The following is a 21,959-nucleotide window of genomic DNA, read 5'->3' on the forward strand; positions in this document are numbered from 1 at the left end:
ACACACACACACACGTCTCTACATGAAGCAGTTTGACATTTAAACTAATCAGACCATAGAGAGATACAGAGATGGAGATCTTCCCTTGAAGGAAGTCAAAATAAAGTCCTGTGCTCACAGACAGCCGAGTCAGGCGTCTACGTGAGAGCATCACGGCGTCACGCTCCACAGACACAGAGAGGGGTCTTACCCACAGTGATGGCGGTGTTCTTGTGGTAGGGGTTGTACGGGCAGCGACCTCGGCCCTCCTCGGGTTTGCCGCTGGGATTCGTGACCAGCGAGAACGTCTCCGAGCTCTGCCGTGACATCATCACAACGTAAACCGTCAGTAAACACTGTGAATACTGCACAGCATTGTAAACACAACATCATGAAAACACAGACACCGGGTGCAAACTGCGCTCTTACGATGTAACTGCAGAGAGGACTGAAGGCGAACGTTCCACACGCGAACATGTGAGTCGAGTTCAGAACCTGCAGCACTCGCACGAAGTTCCAACAGTCAGCCTGGAGACAGAAAAGTCACGATCAGACTCTAACGTCCATGTGATGCTTTAATACTCTTACTTTAGCATGCACAAGACATGAGCGAATCCTGTGTGTGTGTGTGTGTGTGTGTGTGTGTGTGTGTGGCTCCTCATGGTTCTTTTACCTTATCCGTGCCCTTCATGCTGCACTCCTTCACATTGCTCTCCGTGGGTGACCAGTCAATCTAAAAGACAAAATGTCAATCATAAATATCTGAATGGTTTTATAGCATTTTAGGAATTATGACAAACTTTAGTGTTGAATGTTTATACTATTTTTATTTTTTTTTTTACCACTAACACTAGACATCCTGAGCACGATCAGAGGATGGCGCTATACTACGTACAAATGAGGAAAACAAACAAACAAAAACAAAAAAACTGTTCTGATTATTATTATTACTATTATTATTGTTGTTGTTGTTGTTTTTGCATATTTTTCACACTTAAATAATTCAGATCATCAAACTTATTTTAACATTACACAAAGATATACAAAGAAAAGCTGTCCAAGCCTACCATGTCCTATGTCCTAAAATATTTGCATAATTCAACATTAAGAAAGAGATTTGAGGGCAAAAATGGCGACCACGGGGGAATTTCCAAAGAGAAAGCCACCGCTGACTAAAAAGAACACAAAGGCTCATCTCACATTTGCCCCCCCCCCAAAAAAAACATATATATATATATATATATATATATATATATATATATAGAACTTCTGGGAAAAGACAAAACTTAAACTTACTTTTTAGCAAAAAGAACATCATACCAACAGTTAAACATGGTGGTGGTAGCATGGTGATCTAGGGCTGCTTCGGGAACTGGACGACTTGCTATAATTAACAAAACCATAAATTCTGCGCTCTAGAAAATCCTGATGGAGATGTCCGGCTATCAGCTCATGACCACTCGGGTTCTGCAGCAGGACAACGACCCGAAACACACCAGCAAGTCCACTTCTAAATGGCTCAAAAAACTCAAAAAAAGGTTTCTAAAGCGTCCTAGTCAAAGTCCGGACTTTAATGTGATTGAAATCCTTAAACAGGTCGTTCATGCTCAAAGACTCTCCTGGATTATTGAATACTGGATTAAACCAATTCTGAGAAGAAGAGCGGGCCAAAATTCCTCCACAGCGATGTGAAAGACTTATCGGGAGTTAGCGCAAACGCTAAGGGTGGAACAGTCAGTTATTAGGTTTAGGGGCAATTACTTTTTCACGTAGGCAGACCAGACAGGACAGGTTTGGATTTCACCAAATAAAAACTGCACTTTGTATTCACTCGGGTTATCTTTGTGTAATATTAACATTTGTTTGATGATCTGAATCATTTAAAGTGAGACCAAAAAAAGAAAAAATCAAATACTTTTTCACAGCACTGTAGATAAACTGAGCGAACACCACTAAGTGTGCAATTAGAGTAGAATCACAGTCTGTTGTAAAAACACAAAAACTCTCATTCCTCAGAAGCACTGGGGTTCGTGTCTGAGGACTCGGGCGTCTCCACGAGACCTGACAGCATTGATGGAAATTCTAAAACAACAACAACACCGGGCTTGTTCACTCCATGACTACCAGCATGACCCCATGACCTGTCGGTACACGCACACACACACACACACACACCTTCTTGTTGAGCTGCAGGCTTCCTGACTTGCTGATACTGAGGGACAGTATGGCGTCTCTCGCTCCCACGAACAGCGTCTCCTCATCGGCGCTCAGCAGGAGCGTGGTGGTGTTGGAAACATCAGGGAGGGAGAAGATCGTGAAGGGGCGACCAGGACTGTCTGCAGATTCACACACAAACAAAACACACACAATTAATATCTGTGCACTTTAACACAATAAATCTGAGTGAATCATTCAAGACTTCATAATGAAGCTGCATGAACAACGAACAGTTTGTTCTACACCTTCTGCTTAATTCCATGATCGGCCAGGACATTATGATCACATGACTCATATCGAGTGGGTACCTCCCTTAAAAGTGATGCACTGTGTGTTCTGACACCTCTATCACAACCAGCATTGACCAGTTCACCTTCCTTGGATCAAACCACACACACACACACACACACACACACACACACACACACACAAAGGTCTGTATTACGTTGTACCTCGGCACACAGATGCCCCAGCTTATGAATTTTTTCACCTTAAGAACTACAATTTTGCAAGAAATGTGCTCCAGTATACGAAGATTTTTTGGCATAAGTGCGACCAAGCTGGTAGCACACACTCCCAGGAGTCACCCAAAACTTGTTTGTTGCAAGATTTACTGAAGACCATTTATTGGGTGCCAAGAACATTAGCAAGAAGAAACGGGAGCCACTTCCAGTTGAGTTTTTAAAGCAACAAGAAAGAAATCGGAATACGAGGAATCATACATTAAGGTTTAGCGGGGTTTTAATGTCTATGTATTTCAAGTCAAATTTTAAGTTATATATCCATCAAGGAAAAAAAATAATAAAACAACCGACAGCTTTAACATGCGTGAGAAACAAAGCAGGCTGGACTGCAGTTGAATTACTGAGAACATGATGCAAATGCAGCCTTAATGAAGGCTGAGATGGACGTGAGATTATAAACTCCCGAGCGAGATATATGAGGTAACAGGACGACGAGGGATGTTTCACACGTCATCATATATTCGTTATTACATAAGCTGCATTCCCAGGGATTTTTTTATTTATTTTATTTTTTTTTGTCTGAGGTGTAAAACTTTCATCCTAAGTTAAAAAAGTTTAAAGCATTAAAGCGGAAGGAGACGCAAACAGTTAGCTGTGTATTGATTGGAGGGAGCGTTCTGTTGTGGGCTGTAAAATGGAAAGGAGCGATAAAAATATCAGCGAGCCAAAAGATGAAGAAACCAGAAAGGGAAAACCACAGAAACCGTCAGTCACGTCTTATGTTATGGCTGAGAGGTAGATTTTTACACTTTTACATCTGAAAGATTAGTTGCACCACATAGTGTTTATGTATAATTATTCATTTTAATAAAATGCGCTAAAATGCCCCCCCTGCCACAGATTGCCCCCCTACATAATCTCTATCAAATATATTAGGACACCACAATCGAAAATTTATATTATTATTATTATCAAATATATTTTATTATTATAATAAAATATATTATTACTATTATAATTAACCCTAGGCATGTGAAAAATTAATACATGAAAATTAATACATGTAATACAAATTCTCATATAATGTTTATTTTGTGGCACATTTATTTCGCATTGGTTTGTCATGTAATACAAAAATGTTTACACTAAATAAATATTGTTTATAAAAAATTACACGAAACGATTTTTATTATAAAATAGGCAATAATAATATACATGTTGTACATGAAAAAATATATAATTTATATGATGTCTTCGTTATATTGCTTATTTTATAATCAAATTAGTTTGGTGTAGTTTGTAAATCATAAACCTACAAATTTATGTTGTAATATAATATTTAATAGAGATTATGAGTTGGGGGGGGGGGTCCTATAGCGTCCATCACGGTCGCTATAGTTACCTTACAGCCGAAAGCGGAATCGAGGAATAGTGTCTAGTTCACGTCTTGAGAAAAGTGAAAGACCACCGGGTTGATCAGGTCCACACACACACACGCACTAATATAGCTAACAAGTGACGGAAGCTTGTAGCTACCGGTTTAAGCTCACGCTGTAGTGTTCCGCTCGTGCAGTAATTGAACGCTATACTTACTAGTGCTTTTACCATCGCCGCACCGTGCGTCTTTATTTATAAGCGCTCAGGGTTTTTTTGTTGTTTTTTTTTAAAACCAAGCAGCTCTAGTAATAGCATTGAACAGTGTGAGAGTTCCGAGAGCAGGTCTATTATTTACTTAACCCCAGACATTTAAGCGTGTCGATCTGCACACGTACAGTGACCACATGCTGGTAAGTAAAAAGAGTGTCGTGGAAAGGCAAGGTGGATGCGGTTTCATTGGGTTTCGTGATCACACACACACACACACACACACAGGAGCTATAGAAAGAGAAGTGTGAAGACTAAAGGGTGCATAAAAACAACTATACGCTGAGGTGTGTGGGGAAAGAACACAGGTTATACAAATACTGATATGAGCCTGGTTTGTGTGTGTGTGTGTGTGTGTGTGTGTGTGTGTGTGTGTGTGTTCGTGTGTGTGCGTGTGTGTGCGTGAGTGAGAAAGTGTGAAAGTTTGTCATTTCTCAGAATTCTATTAAAATGCACCTCAGGTCAATTTGGTTCCATTATGTATTTGTGTGGTCCCCTGAAGTACAGCCTACAGGTGTGTGTGTGTGTGTGTGTGTGTAGTCACCAGAACAGAGCAAAATATGCCAATAAAATGAAATAAGTACGCCAATAAACAAGGATAATTGGTCATCTTGTCAAAATGTGTGCTTATGAGGACCTCTGGTTCCAATACAGCACAGATGTGTGTGTGTGTGTGTGTGTGTGTGTATGTGAACAGAAAATAGCAAAATGTGACAATGACACATCCTGACAATATGACTTATTGTCCTTGTTTACATGCATACGTGTTTGTGGGGACTTCTGGTCCCCATAAAGCACAGTTGTATAAAAGAGTATGTGTGTGTTTATGTGCATTTGTGTGTGTGTGTGTGTGTGTTTATGTGCGTTTGTGTGTGTGTATTGTTACAAATGTAACACGTCTCCAAAATATAGTAAACTACATTAATGTTAACTTACAAAGCCTTTTGAAGATGTTAAGAAAATAGTTTTCTCACATTAAGTAATTATAAGCACATTTGGTCCCCTAAAGTACACCAATATGTGTGTGTGTGTGTGTGTGTGTGTGTGTTGTCACCAGAACAGAGCAAAATGTGCCAACGACACATGCGTGTAATCAAGGACAATTGGTCGTCTTATGAAAATATGTGCTTATGAGGACCTCTGCTGCTAATACAGCACAGATGCGTGCGTGTGTGTGTGTGTGCGTGTGTGTGTGTGTGTGTGTAGGTGTGTGTGTGCCAAAGACATGCATTTAAACAAGGACAATATGTCATATTGTGTTTGTGGGGACTTCTGGTCCCCATAAACCCAGCAGCTGTATGAACGTGTGTGTGTGTGTGTGTGTGTGTGTGTGTGTGTTTTGTTTGTGTTTACAAATGTTTTTACATAAAACCTCTCAAAAAATAGTAAAAGTTGGCAACGAAATCAATGCATGTGAGGCTCAATGCATGAGGACTTTAAGTACAGAACGCGACAAACGCGAGTAAATCCAATTCCATAAAGTCCCGTAAATGTGTGTGTGTGAAAGTGAGTGTGTGTAGATTACTGAATACCCACAGGGCCACTGGGTCAGAGGGTAATGCACTGGAGAAATGGAGCAATGAAATGACAAAACAGGAAGGAAGAAGCAGATAATCAGATTGTGGTTAGGTTCTTCTTCTGTCTTAATAACATGACAACACTGCGAGTTTCTTATTGTGAGAACTTTGAGAAATCCAAGTTGAGCGATCCATTAATCAAGACAAACCTTTTGGATGGTATAAAATAATAAAAAAATAAATAAATAAGGGAGTTTTAGCGTGACTTGATTACTGTGCTACTGTATACCTGGATGTCCTGAAGGGTTTTATTCCTCAAATACTACAAAAACTCCATAAATACATGTTGTTTTTTTTTCAATGAGCAACTTTCAAAAATCAGATTGAAGATGTAATAAAAGTTGCTGAGCGGCTGTGAGATGTATAGCTCATTTCCTGTTATCAGCTTTGTGAAAGCTAGTCACACTGCTTAGAATGTTACTATATAAAACGCTGATTAATGACGTTAACAGCACTGCGGTAGAAAGACCCCATCTGTGTTTGAAGTGACCAACTTTTTTTTTTTTTTTAAATCACACTGATAAAACAGTTAGGTGTTAACAATGACAATATTTTTTTAACGTGATTATTTTTTTCTTCATTTCTTGAGCATCATTTTTTCCCCAAAACCAGGTTACGCAAGGACTTAACAATCTAATCTATGATAATGTCAGATAAGTCCTGCTTTTTCCATTCACAGGTCTGAACAATATAAGCAAAGTCTTAAAACAGGAACTAAAAATCATCTGATGCTGCATCCCACATGCAAAACCGTCACACGTCAACAGGTCTAGAATGCACGCTATGCGCTCTGACAAGGCCGCAGTCACGCAGTGTTTAACGACCATTTATTTTTAACACATTCTGTAAGACACTGTGAAACACACATTCTGACACTAAATGCATTTTTCGACCACATCTACTGTACAGCGCAAAGTAAACTGCCCCGATGAGTTAGCCGAGGGAGACGCTGGGAAGGAAAAACTCCCTGAGATGGCAAGGAAGAAACCTTGAGAGGAACCAGACTCAACAGGGAACCCATCCTCATTTGGGTGATAACGGATACCAGGGATTGATCTGTGTGTCACAGGAGGCTGAAAGTTCAATATAAAAGAAGAGGTGTTTAAGTCAACATGGAATCCAGTTTGTACACCAATTTTAATGGTGATGTTTTTTCTTGGCCTTGGTCTACCACATCAGATCATCTGAGCCGAAAGATCTGGCATACGTCAGATTCCCATCCTTTTGCAACCCTCCAATTTTAATCGCGTTAATACTGGCACCACGTGCAGTGGACGTGCTGTATGGGTCGTAGAATGTCGTGACGACCCGGCAGTGTTCAAACTCAAACCGCTGACCATCCAAACAGCAACCCGGAGCCTCAACCGCCTGAGCCACCGCTGCTCCCTGATGTCAACATTGATACATGGGAGAAATATACTCCAAAGATGGGAAATCTATGGACATCTGTTTTTTATTCATTTATTATTATTATCATTATTATTATTGCATAAACATTTAAAATGTTCTGAAGATATCACTCTAAAGATTTAATCGTCCCATTAGCTAGAAAATATTTGTATCTCAAATAACCAAAATATAGCTTCATTTACACATTCCCCTGAGAGGTTCCTCTACAGAAATACTCGGCTACTAAGAAATCTAAGGAAAGATGCAACAGCTGTATTTAGACCTCGAACATGAAGCGTGAGTGCCGGTTTAAAGTCAGCAGGTTCTTCATAAATAATATTTGGGAAAGCATTTACATTTAGCCATAGACACTCTCATTCAGAGCGACTTTCAAGAGTGCTTTGAAGATCCCGTCATGTACGCACTAGGTCAGGGGGGGGCAAGTTCAGTCCAAGAGAAGTTGAGACCAGCAGACTTCAGCTCAAGCCCAGGACGGATTAGCTTGTTCAGGTGTGTTTGATTAGGGTTGGAGCTGAACTCAAAAATAGGATATATTTAATGATGAAAACTTCAAAGCATTTACGCAAGTCGCTCTGGATAAGAGCATCTGCTAAATGCCTAAATGCAATAGAAATGTAGGATTTGCAGCTTGATTAGATTTGCTGCCTTAGAACTGGTGCTGCTGCGACCGAACAGTCGATGACGAGGATCATAAAAGGTTTCTTAAAATCCAGGGTTTAACACACATCATGTTGAATGATAATGCGAGCAGGAAGTTTTCATTTTATTCAATCACAGATCTATACCAAGCTGGTCATGGAGGACTGACATTAGCAGACAGGTGTTTTTTAGAATGGCATAGTGGCATAGTGGTTAGAACTGGGGCCTTTAAGGGTTTGACTCTGGTCTTCGGGTCTGTTGGTGTGGAGTTTGCATGTTCTCTCTGTTCTTGTTGGGTTTCTTCTGGGTACTCTGGTTTCCTCCCAAAGATTCATATTCGGCCAATTAGTGTCCCAAATTGCTTGTAGTGTTTGAGTGAGTACATGCATGTGCCCTGCAACTGAGTCTCCTCTTTCAGAATGGAGGATGATGGAGTTGACCAAGATGGTCTACTTAGACTTTATACACATACAGTGACATCATAATCTTAGAAGACCACTGACAATGCACAGTTTAAAAATTATCTATGATATATACGAGTAACGTCCGCGAGCACGTTTGTAAGTCAAATTTGTTCTTAAGTCTGACAAAAGTGAGCCTTATACGCCTCTTACGCGAATATTCATTGTAAAGCATACTGATCCACTCGACTAAATCTCTGTCCCCTTTCTCCACACTGCCATCATGTGGCCAAAAACCATACCCGCCCCTAAGGAAATGAATCTCACACACATCAAATATAACAGTGTTGTCTCTGCAACTTTAAATCACAAGGGGAATCCCAAATGCCATTTTGTCCCAGAGCTGTTTTCCACTGAATCAGCCTGTGAGGTTGAGATTTTCAAAAATTAGGATTTTTCACCATTAGGACAGCTTTACAGGACAGATATTTTCTGTCATCGTGCTCCTGGACTGATTCATTGAAACCGACAAAGCCGACTCATTTCTCCTGCACCACCGAACACACACACACACGGACATTTCATACATTCAATTACACACTGAAAATATGGTTTATGATTGTAAATATTGAAATCTGGTGCTCTGGAATGTCTATTAAAAAAAAATCAATCGTGGAACCGAGGTCCGTATCTGTGGAAATTTGTAACTCGAATGTTTGTAAGTCGGAAACTACCTGTACAGCCATTTTTTTAAAAACCCTTTTAGAGTACCAAGTTTGTTTATGTGGTACCTGTTGACTTGGGTGTAATCTGGAGAATGAGACTGCTGCTATAAAAAAACAGCGAATCATGGTGGCTCAGTGGTAGGTGTTTCGCCTGCCATGCGGAAGGCCCGGGTTCGATTCCCAGCCACTGGGTGCAGTGCCGGCCCCAAGCCCAGATAAAATGGAAGGGTTGCGTCAGGAAGGGCATCCGGCGTAAAACCTGCGCCAAGTTGTAGTGCGGACTGGGTATTTTACTGTGGCGACCCCTTGCCAGGAGCAGCCGAAAGACAAACAACAACAACAACAACATGCTCAGAGTCAAAAATTTATTTTAGTTGTCATTTTGAGCATAAAACTACACATCTGAGCCCCTCATAGACACTGCCCCCTCTCCCCGGACCGCGGCCATGCCGGGCAGGAGGAGGAGTCATTGCCCTGGACACTTAACGGAATCTGACGTTCCTTTCTGCGTAATTCTGTGCACAGAGGGCTGTGTGACGGTATGAGGGGAAACATTTACAGAGCTGCGACGGAAACCAGTCAAGGTTCTTTTTTTAAAATGCGGGTGAGGTTTTTGTGGTCGTGTCGTGTTCACTCTTTTTTTTTGTTTGAGAAAATCTGCAACAAGAGCAGCAGCTCTGTGAGATCTGTCCATAGCCATCTGTTTTACTTACTGGAGTTATTCAGCTTTACTTTGTGTATTGTTTTCCTTCTGGTTCCTCAGTTCAGTAATAGGGCACTACAATTTCACGTCAATTTACTGCTCAGGTTATGTTGCTCAAAACTGATTTTTTTTTGGTCAGATCAGATTTCCCTTTGTCATGACGGTTCACATTTAAACATACAAGTGTCTTTTATCTGATGCGTACGTGGACAAGTCGGTCCTCATGCACACATCGATGCGTCTTTGTTCGCGCCGTCTGGGTTAAAACACGTCATTTGTTTAAGCACTCATTCATTTCATACAATAGATAGCAATTTTAGCAAAAGCATGCTTGGGATTTGTTGGGATCCTTAGTTTTTGAGGAAGAAAGCCATAAGCCCTCACTTTAACTGTTTTACAAATTATTGCCGGCGCTGCCATGATATCTTCTCCCTGCCGGTGACGGGGAAATATTGATGTGTGAACCTTTTGCATGTGAGACCCGTTCTCAATCACGTTGCATAACCATGTAACAGATATACGACAGACAGTATGAGAGAGGATCAGATCCCCTTTAGAAAAATGCATTCAGACAGCCCTGATCACATTAGGCTAAAAAAGACGGATTTAAGTTTTTTTTTTTTTTATTATTAGTCTGGAGAATGGTTTAAACAAACTCTGAGCTGAGTACATAAAATGTAATGAAATTAAATGAAAGACTGGGAATATTATACATACAGCAAAAATAAATAAATAAATAAACAACAAACCACGTAAACAAAAACTAGATCCGAAATCTGAAGTGCATTTCGGTAAAATAGATAATTCTGGTGTGTTTCTGCAAATTATTTCAACACTGCAAATCATTAACCAAAAAATTAAATAAAAACAACATTAGATCATTGGCTAGGAGGCATTTAGAACTGAAAACGGTACTAGTAAAATGTGTTACGCAATTATCAATCAATCAATCATAAGTTAAAAAAAAAAAACATTTTACACACAACGAGATTTCTCAACCCTGATCCTGGACCTGGTCCACTGCATGTTTTGTTCTTTTCCTTGCTCCATCACACACACACACACACACACACACACATACGCTTACATTCAGGAACTCCTGTTAATTAGCTGATTAGATATCTCAGGTTGTGAAAACACTACAATGTGCAAAGGTTGAGAACTGCTGACTCGAGAGAGTTGGTCTGGAAGCGGATCAGAGCCACCTCATCGCTCGTCGTTGTTCTCACCTGCCCGAATAAGAACCACACAAAAGTCCCGCAATAACTGAAATTCAGTACTTTAATGGACTAGACCGCGCTATGGTTATGCATTTGGCATGAAAGAAGTGAAGTGAAACCCTGTTGACTCGGCCACTTCTCCTGGTCTCCTCTGGGCTGTTCAAGAAACAAAATATGTTGCGCAACTACACATGAGGGCTGAGGAAATTCCTGCCTGAACCTGTGCGTACACGTCCTGAATGACACACACACACACCTCTTTGCGCCAGAGTGCGGAAAGATTTGAAAGATGCATGATGTGCAGATGCATGTGTGTGTTTGTGTGTAGGAGGAATTTACTCGTAATGAAACCACAAACCTTTTCTTTTTTCTTTAAGATGGCATGAGACTCTGAAAGCCACCTGTCACTTTTACTTTACGGCTCTATGAACTGAAGTCTTAGCGCTCGCTTTGTAAAGGTTAAACAATTCACTAATTAAATACTGTACACGGATCACATTATTAATGAGGCAAATCGACATCTATCTGTAGAACCTTTATTTATAAAGCTTTGTTATTATTAATGCTTTATTTATAATTGCTGCTGGTTTATTAATGTATTTTTCTAAATGTGAAAGCGTTGCTGATTAATGCAGGTCGCACTAGTCCTCCTCACCAGAAATTAAACCTTAACTTTTCACAATTTATGGCAAATTATTATTTTTAACTTGCCCCATAGAGACTGAGATCAAAACATTCAGCAAGGTCTCCTGAGCCCAATGGAATGATCCCGGTCCATAACGCACAGAGTACCCTTTTGGTACCCATGCTTTACCACTTTGCTCTCTTGACTCCTAGCTCGCTCATTTTTGGTCCAATTGGAAAACAACACGGCACGTCGCTTGGCTTGAAAAACTTCGTAAAAATCATGCTGAAGAAAAATATTTCACTTCTTCAAAACTGGTCCTTAATTCAAATCACTCAATAGACTAGAACTGGTCCTGTAGAGTGGAAGAACTTTAAGAAACCACTTTGAGAAAAATTTGGATGCATTTTTTTTTTTGTTGCCTGTAATGGTCCTGTGATACAAGTGTATGTCCAGTAGGCCCAAGCGTCCCATTGGTTTTGAAGTGAAAGCTGGATATATTCTCTGTGTCTGTGGGTGAGTGGACCATCTACAGACTCATATCTTTGTAATCGTATGGGCAAGAAGCCAGACATGTTCAGTATCTTGGCCAGGAATCGCATCCACTTTTTATACAAATGCTTTCACGTGGACAAGATCCCAACACAACACCTCAGAACTATCCCGAACACTCCTCTACTCATTACTGCTAACAACACATCATCGTTCACGCTACGGGATTTCACCATCCCTCACTAAATTAGCATTTCGAATTGAATCACCTCCTCACAGAGCCATTTCATGCATAGCTTTTATTTTCACTCTTTTAACGAGAATAAACCGTTAACTTTCTCACACAAGAAGTGAAAATATCTGGCCCTGCTTCTGGGGTGCTTGCTCCATCCTGTGTGTGTGTGTGTGTGTGTGTGTGTGTGCAGTAAGACATTTTTCAGAAAGTAGATGTGAAACTTAACACATTGGTGAGAAAATGAGGAACTAAGTCAGCAGAGTGGCACAGAAAAGAGGGAAAGAATTCTTTATGTTGAGTGATCGGACTCCAGTCCTGCAGTTCATCTGTTACATCAGTTACTCAGGACTAACTAGAATAACGAGGAATTACAAAAGTGTTATTTCGAACTTATTTAATACTAAATGACCCCAGGCATTAGAAGTTGAGAGGGAAAAATATAAATTTTTGTAATCACAGTTTTTTTGTGTAGAAATTCATACATTCAATAATAAATAAATAAATAAATAAATAAATAAATATATATATATATATAAAGGTTTAGTTTCTCTTTTAGTTATATCTTTACGATTTATGCACTGGAAAATCTGAAATGAGTCTCATTCTGTATGTCTGTATGTCTGTCCAGCCAGCCTTTGTCACAGCATCACGGAAAACTGTCTAGACAGAATTTGATGGAACTTTTGCAGTACTTAGACATCCGTCTGAAGTTTAACCTGCACCATAAATTAAATCAAAATTATTCAAAGCGATGCTATGAACAGTTATGTGTCTAAATGTGGATTTAATAATCCGCTTTAAAATAAGCCACTTGCTTAATGTAAACAAACACCTGCACCAAGAGATATTATGTAGAATCATGTCCCGTAGTGGTTTTAAGATAAAACTGTATCTTTATCCGATCTACATTTTCGATTTCTCACCTGTGATTCACTCTCCGATTACTGAACAGGAAGTGTATTTGAGTGCTGACGAAAAAAGTACACCAAGGTCTTTAAAAAATTATCTTTTTTGTATTAATTAGTATTAATAAGTTAGACAAAGGGTTCTGTTGTACACAAAGACAATGGCCATGACAGTACTGACACTAGTAACCATTATTCATGCTGACAAACAGTATGAAAATGTCTTTGCACCCCACCGCCAGTACAGACCCTGCACCTTCAAACGCATCCTCTACACTTTCCCGGGTTTCCTCTGGTTTCTGTGCAAATGATTTGAGAAAGAACCACTACTACAGCTGAAGTCATAAAGCTGGCACATGGCTGGCACTTTTCTTATTTATTTTCATAAGAAAACAATCTCTGGATCAGACACGCTTTTCTTGGAATTTCTCCAGATGAAAAATGCCCGAGTCAAGTGTGTGCACCTCATCGCTGATCCCTTGCATAGTGTGACTGCGGCTACAACCGCAAGGAACTGTAGATCACAATCAACATCACACCACACCCACAACAGTCGGTCATGCACAGCAGCAATAACACAATTTTACTCACTATTTAATTACAAAGCTACACTTGTAGCCAACAAACCGACTCTTAGCATTTGAACAGATGTGAACTCGCACTGAGGGAGCTTTCCCACATTCACAAAAAAAAAATTTATGGCATGCGAAATGGGTCAAACTCTTAACTCTGATGTCACATGCTCTAATCGCCTATAATAAATATACATTTTTGAATATTTATGGAAAATATCTGAGCACCACCTACAAAGTTCTGGAAGTGCCACTATGATCTACCTACGAATACAAAAGTCCCAGTTTGGCTTGAACACCACTCGAAGTTCCAGGTTAAATAACTTAGCGATAAAATTCCTGATCTTGTACAACCGTGGCCATCGGTTTTGAGAATAACTGCTGTTTCAGTGTTTTAGACCTTTTTTTTCAGATCTTTCATCAGCCTACCATCAGTCCCGTGTCACCCCAACAGTAAAACATCCTGAGACCTATTATGTGTGGGGCTGCGTCTCACAATTTTGCCTAAGAACACAGCCATGAGTAAAGAATGGAACAAAACTTCTCCCAACCATCCAAGATCAGTTTGGTGATGAACAATGCCTGTTCCAGCATGATGGAGCTCCTCATCATAAGTGTCTCAGGGAACAAAACATGAAAATTTTGGGTCCATAGCTAGGAAACTCCCCAGACCTTCAAAAACCCACAAGTTCTTCAACTGGCATTATGCAAGAATAGGCCGCCAGTAGTCAGGATGTGGCCCAGAGGTTGACCATATACCAGAGTAACATCTGACTAAAAGATCTAAAAATGCTGAAGCAGCGGACTTTGTGAATATTTATATGTGTGTCATTCTCAAAACCTTTAGACACAGCTGTAGGAAACAAAGAAAAAAAAAACTACTCAGACGAACAAAGCGCATTTCAATTTAGACTTTTGACTCAGTGGAAAGAATTCAAATCAAATAAATAAGTGCACAGCATTTTTTTTTTTAAATAGACCTTATTGCAAAGCAGATTTCCAGTAAGCCAGATTTAGATCCAGAGGCGACAGGAGTTAAACCCAAAAAAATCTGAGACGACATGGTGAGAAAGATCTCTTAAGAGGAACCAGGCGCAAAAGGGGAACCATGCTCTTCTGGATTCAGAGGAAAGTGAAATTATGAATCATTACAGTATTAAGGTGTACAACAGTCACATATTCATTTGCTCTCTTTAGCTGAAGCAGAAACGGCACTTTCATTTAATCTTGACATTAAAGTTGTTTTATTGCGAAAGTAAATGCGTTTATTATAAACCCACAGTAATGTCATGCCTCACTTCCTCAGTTACTAATTTGTGCATCAATGTTAAACTGGGTTTTGTAAATTCAATTTTACATTTATAAATTAAATGATTTTTATAAAAAGCATGCAGCAGCTTTCAGTAACTGTCTGCGGTGATGAGGAACATGACTGTCTTCTATCGAACCTTGGATGTGAGAAGTACAGCAGAAACTGCGTGATATTTAACAATGAACCACACTATGAGGCGTGTTCAAGTCAAACTGTTACTTTTGATCATGCAGAATAACAGAACACAGTAAAAACGCCTTTTATGTCTCTATATAATCCTCCGATACACTAATCCCAGTGTTGCACTAGTGCTTGGACACCATCAAGGTAGAAAGTTCTCTCAGTGACCGTTTTGCCCGCTTCACGTGTGGCAATGTCAGAAACGTGGTAATAACTCCCAGACGAGGTCCTAAAACACGCAGGTGCAGAGATTGTAATAGTTTTAAATCACACAATTGTGTCCTGTTATTATGCACATTCAAAAGTCCCAGTTTGACTTGAATACATATGGTCACTGGTGTGGTGAAGTTTTCGGTAAGATGTTTAATATATTTAAGGACACTGTGCTCTGATTGGAAGAGTCCGTAGGTTCCCAGTAAACCCCAGAAGCTGTGTAATTTTTCTTATTAACAAGATACTCTATTATGACTGTATTATTACAAGTAAGTACAGGAACTAACTCGTTTCACAGGAGGTAAATGACAACAAAATTAACCATGGACAAATACAAAAAAATGCGTTTAGTAATAATAGTATGTACACCATATAGACAAAAGTATTTGGCCAAACCTCTAATGATGTTGTATCCATATACAGTAATATGGAGTCGGTACCTGTTTTGCAGCTGCAGTAGAACAGCTTCCACTCATCTTGGAAGGCCGTCCACAAACGATTTCTGAAGGTGTTTTCTTTGGTAATCCATTCTGTAGAGGATTTATGAGGTCAGGCTCTGATGTTGGACGAAAAGGCCTGGCTTTTTGCAATCCCCGTTCCACTTCTTCATACCTAAAAGTGCTCCATGTGGTTAAGATCAGGGTTCTGTGTTAGGGCCGGTCAAGTTCTTCCACACCTTATTAGAACTAGTCCATAAAGTCCTTGCTTTGTTCACTGGGTCACAGTCATATTGGAATAGAAAAGGGCCTTCACCAAACTGTTGCCACAAAGTTGGAACCATAGCATTGTCCAAGATGTCTTGGTATCCTGAAGCATTAAGATTGCCCTTCACTGGGGATAATTAAAACCTGAATTTACTATTCAACTGGTTTGACCAAATACTTTTGTCTGTATGGCGTAGTGATTAATATAATAGTTCTACGGGAGAAAAAATACAATGGTGCAGTAACATCAACTCCATCTCTGATTATTTTCCTACAATACACCCCTGGTTTGTTTTTCCAAGCCTTTAATGATCCATAGTGCCAGGAGCAAGAACATTTATTCAGGCTAATGTTTACCCGAAATTACCAAATAATCAAATCCACCTCAATCTGTCATTATTTGGCAGGAGGTGTGTTATTGCTGTGCCGTATCGAATTAAACCTGTCTATTGAAGTGGAGTTTGAACCCTGGCTTCTGTTGGGTCTTGTTTATCCCCAGAGGAACACACTACCTCACACCAGTCAGCATTAACACCTCACCGTGACGCCTGAAGCAACAGCACAATCAGCATTAGAACATAAAAACATGAAGAGGAGTACTGTGTCGGTTCCACGTGTGCCACTGGGGCAGCTCTGGACATGACTGGACCAGGACGTTGGTGACGTGGTTTTAGCAATTGTGCCAGGTCCAGCATGGGTGAGCCTCAGATGTCCATGATCCTGTACCAGTTTACTGATCTATAGTTAATAATCAAGGTTACTGAGTTGGAGTTGTGTAATGAGAGTCATGATGAGGGTCTGGAACCAGAGGCAGATTTTTACGGCTTGACATCTGTCTTTGTGTTCCGGTTAAGTTAAACGTACAGTAGTCACTTTCGCTCAATAATACACACAAAATACACACACACGATCAGCATTTCTCTGTAAATTCCCGTAAAGGAGGTCCTGTTGAGCAATTCTGTGTTCGAGTGGTGCGGAAAATTGGGAAATAACAAGCTTCACACTCAAACAGAAAACAAAACCGCATTTACAACACACACACACACACAAAAAAAAAACACAGTTTTTCGTCGGACGTGAGATACGTAACGTGAGCTTCTAGCACATTTCTCTACAGGTGCTGAAAATGTACAGAACAGAAAAACTAATTGCTTTTCAATAGGGAAATAATCAGACTGAACCGATTCCTGAGCTACAGTTTAGCGGTGCAAGTTAATAAATGTATTCTGTAAAGAACACAACAGTTCAGGGAGTGCTGTTAGAGGAAAATAAGCAATGATCTACCTGGAGCTGATTCCAGAACGGAATCATTATTCATCCTTCAACCCATCTATTGTACCCCAGCAACTTTATTTATTATTTAATTAAAGCACAGCTGATACATTTCATCTGTTTACAGTTAAATTTAATCCCACGAAACCGGTTAGTTCATGTTCTCGCGGGTATAAACCGTCTCTCTCACTTTCGTTCAACAAAGCACTGATTCTTGAGACTCCTTCCATTTAACTCTATCTCCTTACAGAAAACAAAAGAATCATGGTTTATAAAGCTGTCGACTTGGGGAACATCTGGTGGTGCTGATCATTAAAAAATAATATATTTAAATACCTTACGATTTTATTATAAATTTTTAGTTTTAAAGAATTGCATCATGTTAAGGGTTAAACTGAGAAATAAGTTTAAAAAACGCCGAAACATGTCGCCTTTGCAAAACGAGCCAACCACACACACACACAAAACCGATGTAACCATCTGCCTCTACAGAACAAACCCTCTATTCATTAAAAACAAGCCACAATAAAGAAACAAAACAACTTTTTTCACCCGAGTCAGCGGTTTCGTAGCTCTGCCTCTTCATCTCCTTCAGCAAAACAATCTGACCCGAGTCACTTACATTTCCTCCTCTGTGTACACCATTTTCTTGACCTGTAAACCATACACTTAGTCACCCCCACCACACTCCACCCTGCCCCACAATACACAACACACACTACACCATTGTTCAGAATCCTAATACACTGTGAGAAAAAAAATATATCGATTTTCATTTTTGTATCATTTGCAGAAATAATAATGGTTTCCACAATAACTGACACGGAGACTGCGTCAAAACCTCGTTATAAAAAACCGTTTATTATGCGCGGACGTGTTTAGTTGGAGTCTCCGGCGTCAGAGAGACAAGAAGACAAAGGGACAAAAACATCCATGTAGAAATAGCTTCTTTTTTTTTTTTTTTTTAAAAAAAGCTTCTAATTTATAATGAATAATAAAATTTTGGCTGTAGTACAAGAGAAATAAAACACTTAACCACATAAAGAGTCGTCCCCTTAACCAGCGCGTCCTCATGTCTCCAGTGTCAGGGAGAGAGACGAGCAGACGCGCTGGTTACGGGAACGACTCAAAGTCCACGAAGTCTGTGAAAAAAATCTAACTACAAATTGTTTACAAGTGGTGCAACGAATAATAAAATTGCAACTCTGGGCTGCAGTATAAGAGGAATAAAGCACTTAACCACATGGTGCTTTTGGATGGTCCACTTTTAGTTTAGTACACATTAGGCCTCATCATACCACCTTACTGTTGATTATTTTCCCATAACAGCACATCGTCAGGTGCCTCGGATACAACCGATTCGTCATAAACCGGTCACATGAGCACCAGAGTGATGCAACAGAAGCGCGTTTGCTCGGTCATCTGGAGATCTTGAGTTCGAATCTCGCCACAGCGCTCTGTAGCCGGGAGGTCTCATGGGGGAGAGGCGCACGCGCTCAGACACGTCCATCACAGCCGCACTAGACGGTCATGTGAGTCTAGCATCCTGACGCTGCGCTTGTATTACATACCTGTATTAATACTGTAATAATCCAACATTACATAAATACATTAGACACCTGTATAACTTAAGCAATACTTTAACTTTTTTCCTCTCATGTGCAATATCTGTATTTTGAATTTATATTTACGATATTCAAAATGTTTAGTGTGCAATATGGTACTCTTATTATTGCATTTCATTCTTATTTATCTTAATTTGGTTTATTTATCATTCTTCCTCTATTTACTACTACCTTTTCCTTTGAGCAACTGTAACCAAGAATGAGCCATTTCCCTCTGGGATTGATAAAGTTCTTTGAATCTTGCCGCAGTCCGTGACGCTCATGACTCAGAACTAGCACATGAGACCTTCTTCCTGCCTGCTGAATCTTCATCATCATAATCGTCTGTCTTTTATTGTGTACATAAAACTGAATTCACAAAAAGACTTTTCGTTTGCTGTCCATTATTACATTATAGTTATGGAAGGAAAAAAAAAAAGAAATCGGAATCAGCAGGACGGACTTAAATAAAAAAATAAAAATAAAAATACTAAAAACTCAGGGACTGGTATCGGCTAAGAAGATTACAATCAGTGCATCTCTATTAATATTCATCTGAATCGACAGCGTGGTGAACTGCAGCTCGTTATTCCTCGTGTGCTTGAAAGAAACTCATTGTTTCAAGTCAGATAAAAAAGAAGAGGAAATGTGATTTGAAAGTCAGATAAAAAAAAAAAAAACACTGTTATGTGATCTGACCATCGGCGTCTGTAATGCCACACACACACACACACACACACACACAAGCGTCCTTTATTCCCTTGCAGCATCAAAGTCCTTTGCTGCATCAATAAATATAGTTTACATCTAAACAGAACAGAGCACGTGTGTGTGTGTGTGTGTGTGTGTGTGTGTGTGTGTGTCTCACTTCTTTTCGTCTTTGCTGTTCGTTACAGGATATTCACTATATTTCCCCCAGTATCTGATCCCCCATACCATGTAAGTGCTTCTTTGGGATCATTATTAGTTTATAATCATGATTTTGGTATCGACAGAGAAAGTGATGTCATGGCACCTAGTGGTCATTGAGCAGCTCGGTTCATCTACTGTACGTCATAGAATCTATCAATATCATCACGATATGATGAAGGTGCCTATTCGATTTGTATTGCAATTCCATAAGTATTTTTTTTTTTTAAATATTGTTAAAATTCTAAACACTTACTCATCTTCTATAGCGCTTTATCCTGTATTCGGGGTCGAGGGAACCTAGAGCCTATCCCAAGAGACGTAGGGCACTTAGGGCACCTATCCCAAGAGACTTGGGGCACTTAGGGCACCTATCCCAAGAGACTTGAGTTTTTCCTCATCATCACTCCGAGGTCAGTTCATTGTCCTTTCACAACACTCCCTGAATTGTTTTATTCCTTTTTTTATTTCTATAAAGGTATATGTACTATTGTGGAATTACTGATTATTGGTTTTATAACACCTCTAATCTGTCACACCCTCAGCACTCACATCATAGAAAAAAAATCCCTTACTACGGTTACTATAGAAACGATGACCTAATAGAACGAGTGCATTAATAAACAGATGTGATGTGTGTAAAAGGAATGCAAATGTAGCTGAGACCCGATCCCCTGGTCGGAAAACGTCACCACCGTGGTCCGGGTTCGTTTCCCGGTACAGCCCCAGCCCCCGTGTGTGTTCCCCAGTGCAGGTCCTAACGAGCAGACATCCTGATGCCTAATGCCTAATTAAAACAACGTGCTCGGTCGAAGGGAGCAGCCGGAAGATAAAGCTGAAGAAACACAGCTGGATCTTCTAAACCTCTCAACCAGTTTTTTGTTGTTCATCATGTGACGGATTTGCTAAATCACCACACAGGATTGCGCAACGTTCTAGAAAACAAAACATTAACCCCGTCGTGTTTGTGAACTTTGTCACTTTATTTAAGTCTAACACACTGCATGAAGGCGTGATTTGCTTTATTAATGCATGAGCTGATCTGAAGTTATCTGTTCGGGAGGTTTATGAAAGTATACACATTGGATCAACAACTGGACGAACTCACAAGCAGCAGATTAGCAAACATGCAATAGATAGCACGAGGGAGAGAGAGAGAGAGAGAGCACATGGCTCCTGTCATGATGGTTTATTTATTATTGTAATGCATGCATGGAACAAAAAAAAAAACCTTGCTGTTGGTACATGCTGTTATCTGATCAATAAACTAAGATTCATTAAAAAAGATGAAAATCTTACCGAGAGGAAAGGTGACACGGGGGATTATTTGAGCGTGGCTGCTGCTGCTGCTGCTGCTGATGAAGACGAGGATGACGGCGAGGAGCCGTGCCTGTGTGGACACCATCCTGCCTGGATGAGGACGAGGCTGAGCAGGTGCACTATCTGAGAGCGTTCGTCTCGGCGCCGCCGTGTCTTTCTGCGTCTGTCCAATACGAGCTTGCGCGCCGCTTGCACGGCCCACAGGAAGTCAGCGCCGTCATGTCATCTGTTTTGCGAGAAGACGGAGGTGCATAGTTATTGACATAGAAGCAGTCACTGTTTCCTTTTTGTCTAGAGCTCACTTCCTCTTTCTGAGGCGAGAATTGAGCATAAACCTCAGCTCTTCACCGTGCAGCACTGATATCTCAGGATCAGAACAGATGATATCAGCATCGAAACCTTTGTCAGATCATCATAACATATAAACTGAGTTCCAACTAACCCCACGAGACACCTCAGTGTGTGTGTGAGGGAGAGAGAAAGAGAAAGAGGGAGAGTGATGATATATGCCGTACCAAATCATGAATAGAAATTAAAGGAACAATTAGTCTCCGTTTGACTTGAACACCACTTTAGAACACAAGTGTGGATTTACAGTCAAATCTTGCTCGTACAAGTAAAATACAAGCATGCTCGT

The 21,959-nt window shown here is 40.1% G+C and overlaps 1 protein-coding gene across 2 annotated transcripts in view; it reads right to left on the reverse strand.

Annotated features, from left to right (window-relative positions):
* Positions 1 to 21,959, reverse strand: part of sema4ab (sema domain, immunoglobulin domain (Ig), transmembrane domain (TM) and short cytoplasmic domain, (semaphorin) 4Ab) — a 50,447-nt gene that overhangs the window by 10,257 nt on the left and 18,231 nt on the right. For both annotated transcript variants that reach the window (XM_053489878.1, XM_053489879.1), the window contains exons 2-6: positions 21,302 to 21,548; positions 2,155 to 2,315; positions 653 to 712; positions 409 to 507; positions 191 to 296 (exon numbers count right to left, since the gene is read on the reverse strand). In XM_053489878.1, coding sequence (XP_053345853.1) covers positions 191 to 296; positions 409 to 507; positions 653 to 712; positions 2,155 to 2,315; positions 21,302 to 21,407 — 532 coding nt within the window. In that variant the 5' untranslated portion in view covers positions 21,408 to 21,548. The remainder of the gene's footprint in view (positions 1 to 190; positions 297 to 408; positions 508 to 652; positions 713 to 2,154; positions 2,316 to 21,301; positions 21,549 to 21,959) is intronic.

This window comes from Clarias gariepinus, chromosome 28, assembly GCF_024256425.1.
Source record: "Clarias gariepinus isolate MV-2021 ecotype Netherlands chromosome 28, CGAR_prim_01v2, whole genome shotgun sequence".
Lineage (NCBI taxonomy): Eukaryota > Metazoa > Chordata > Actinopteri > Siluriformes > Clariidae > Clarias > Clarias gariepinus.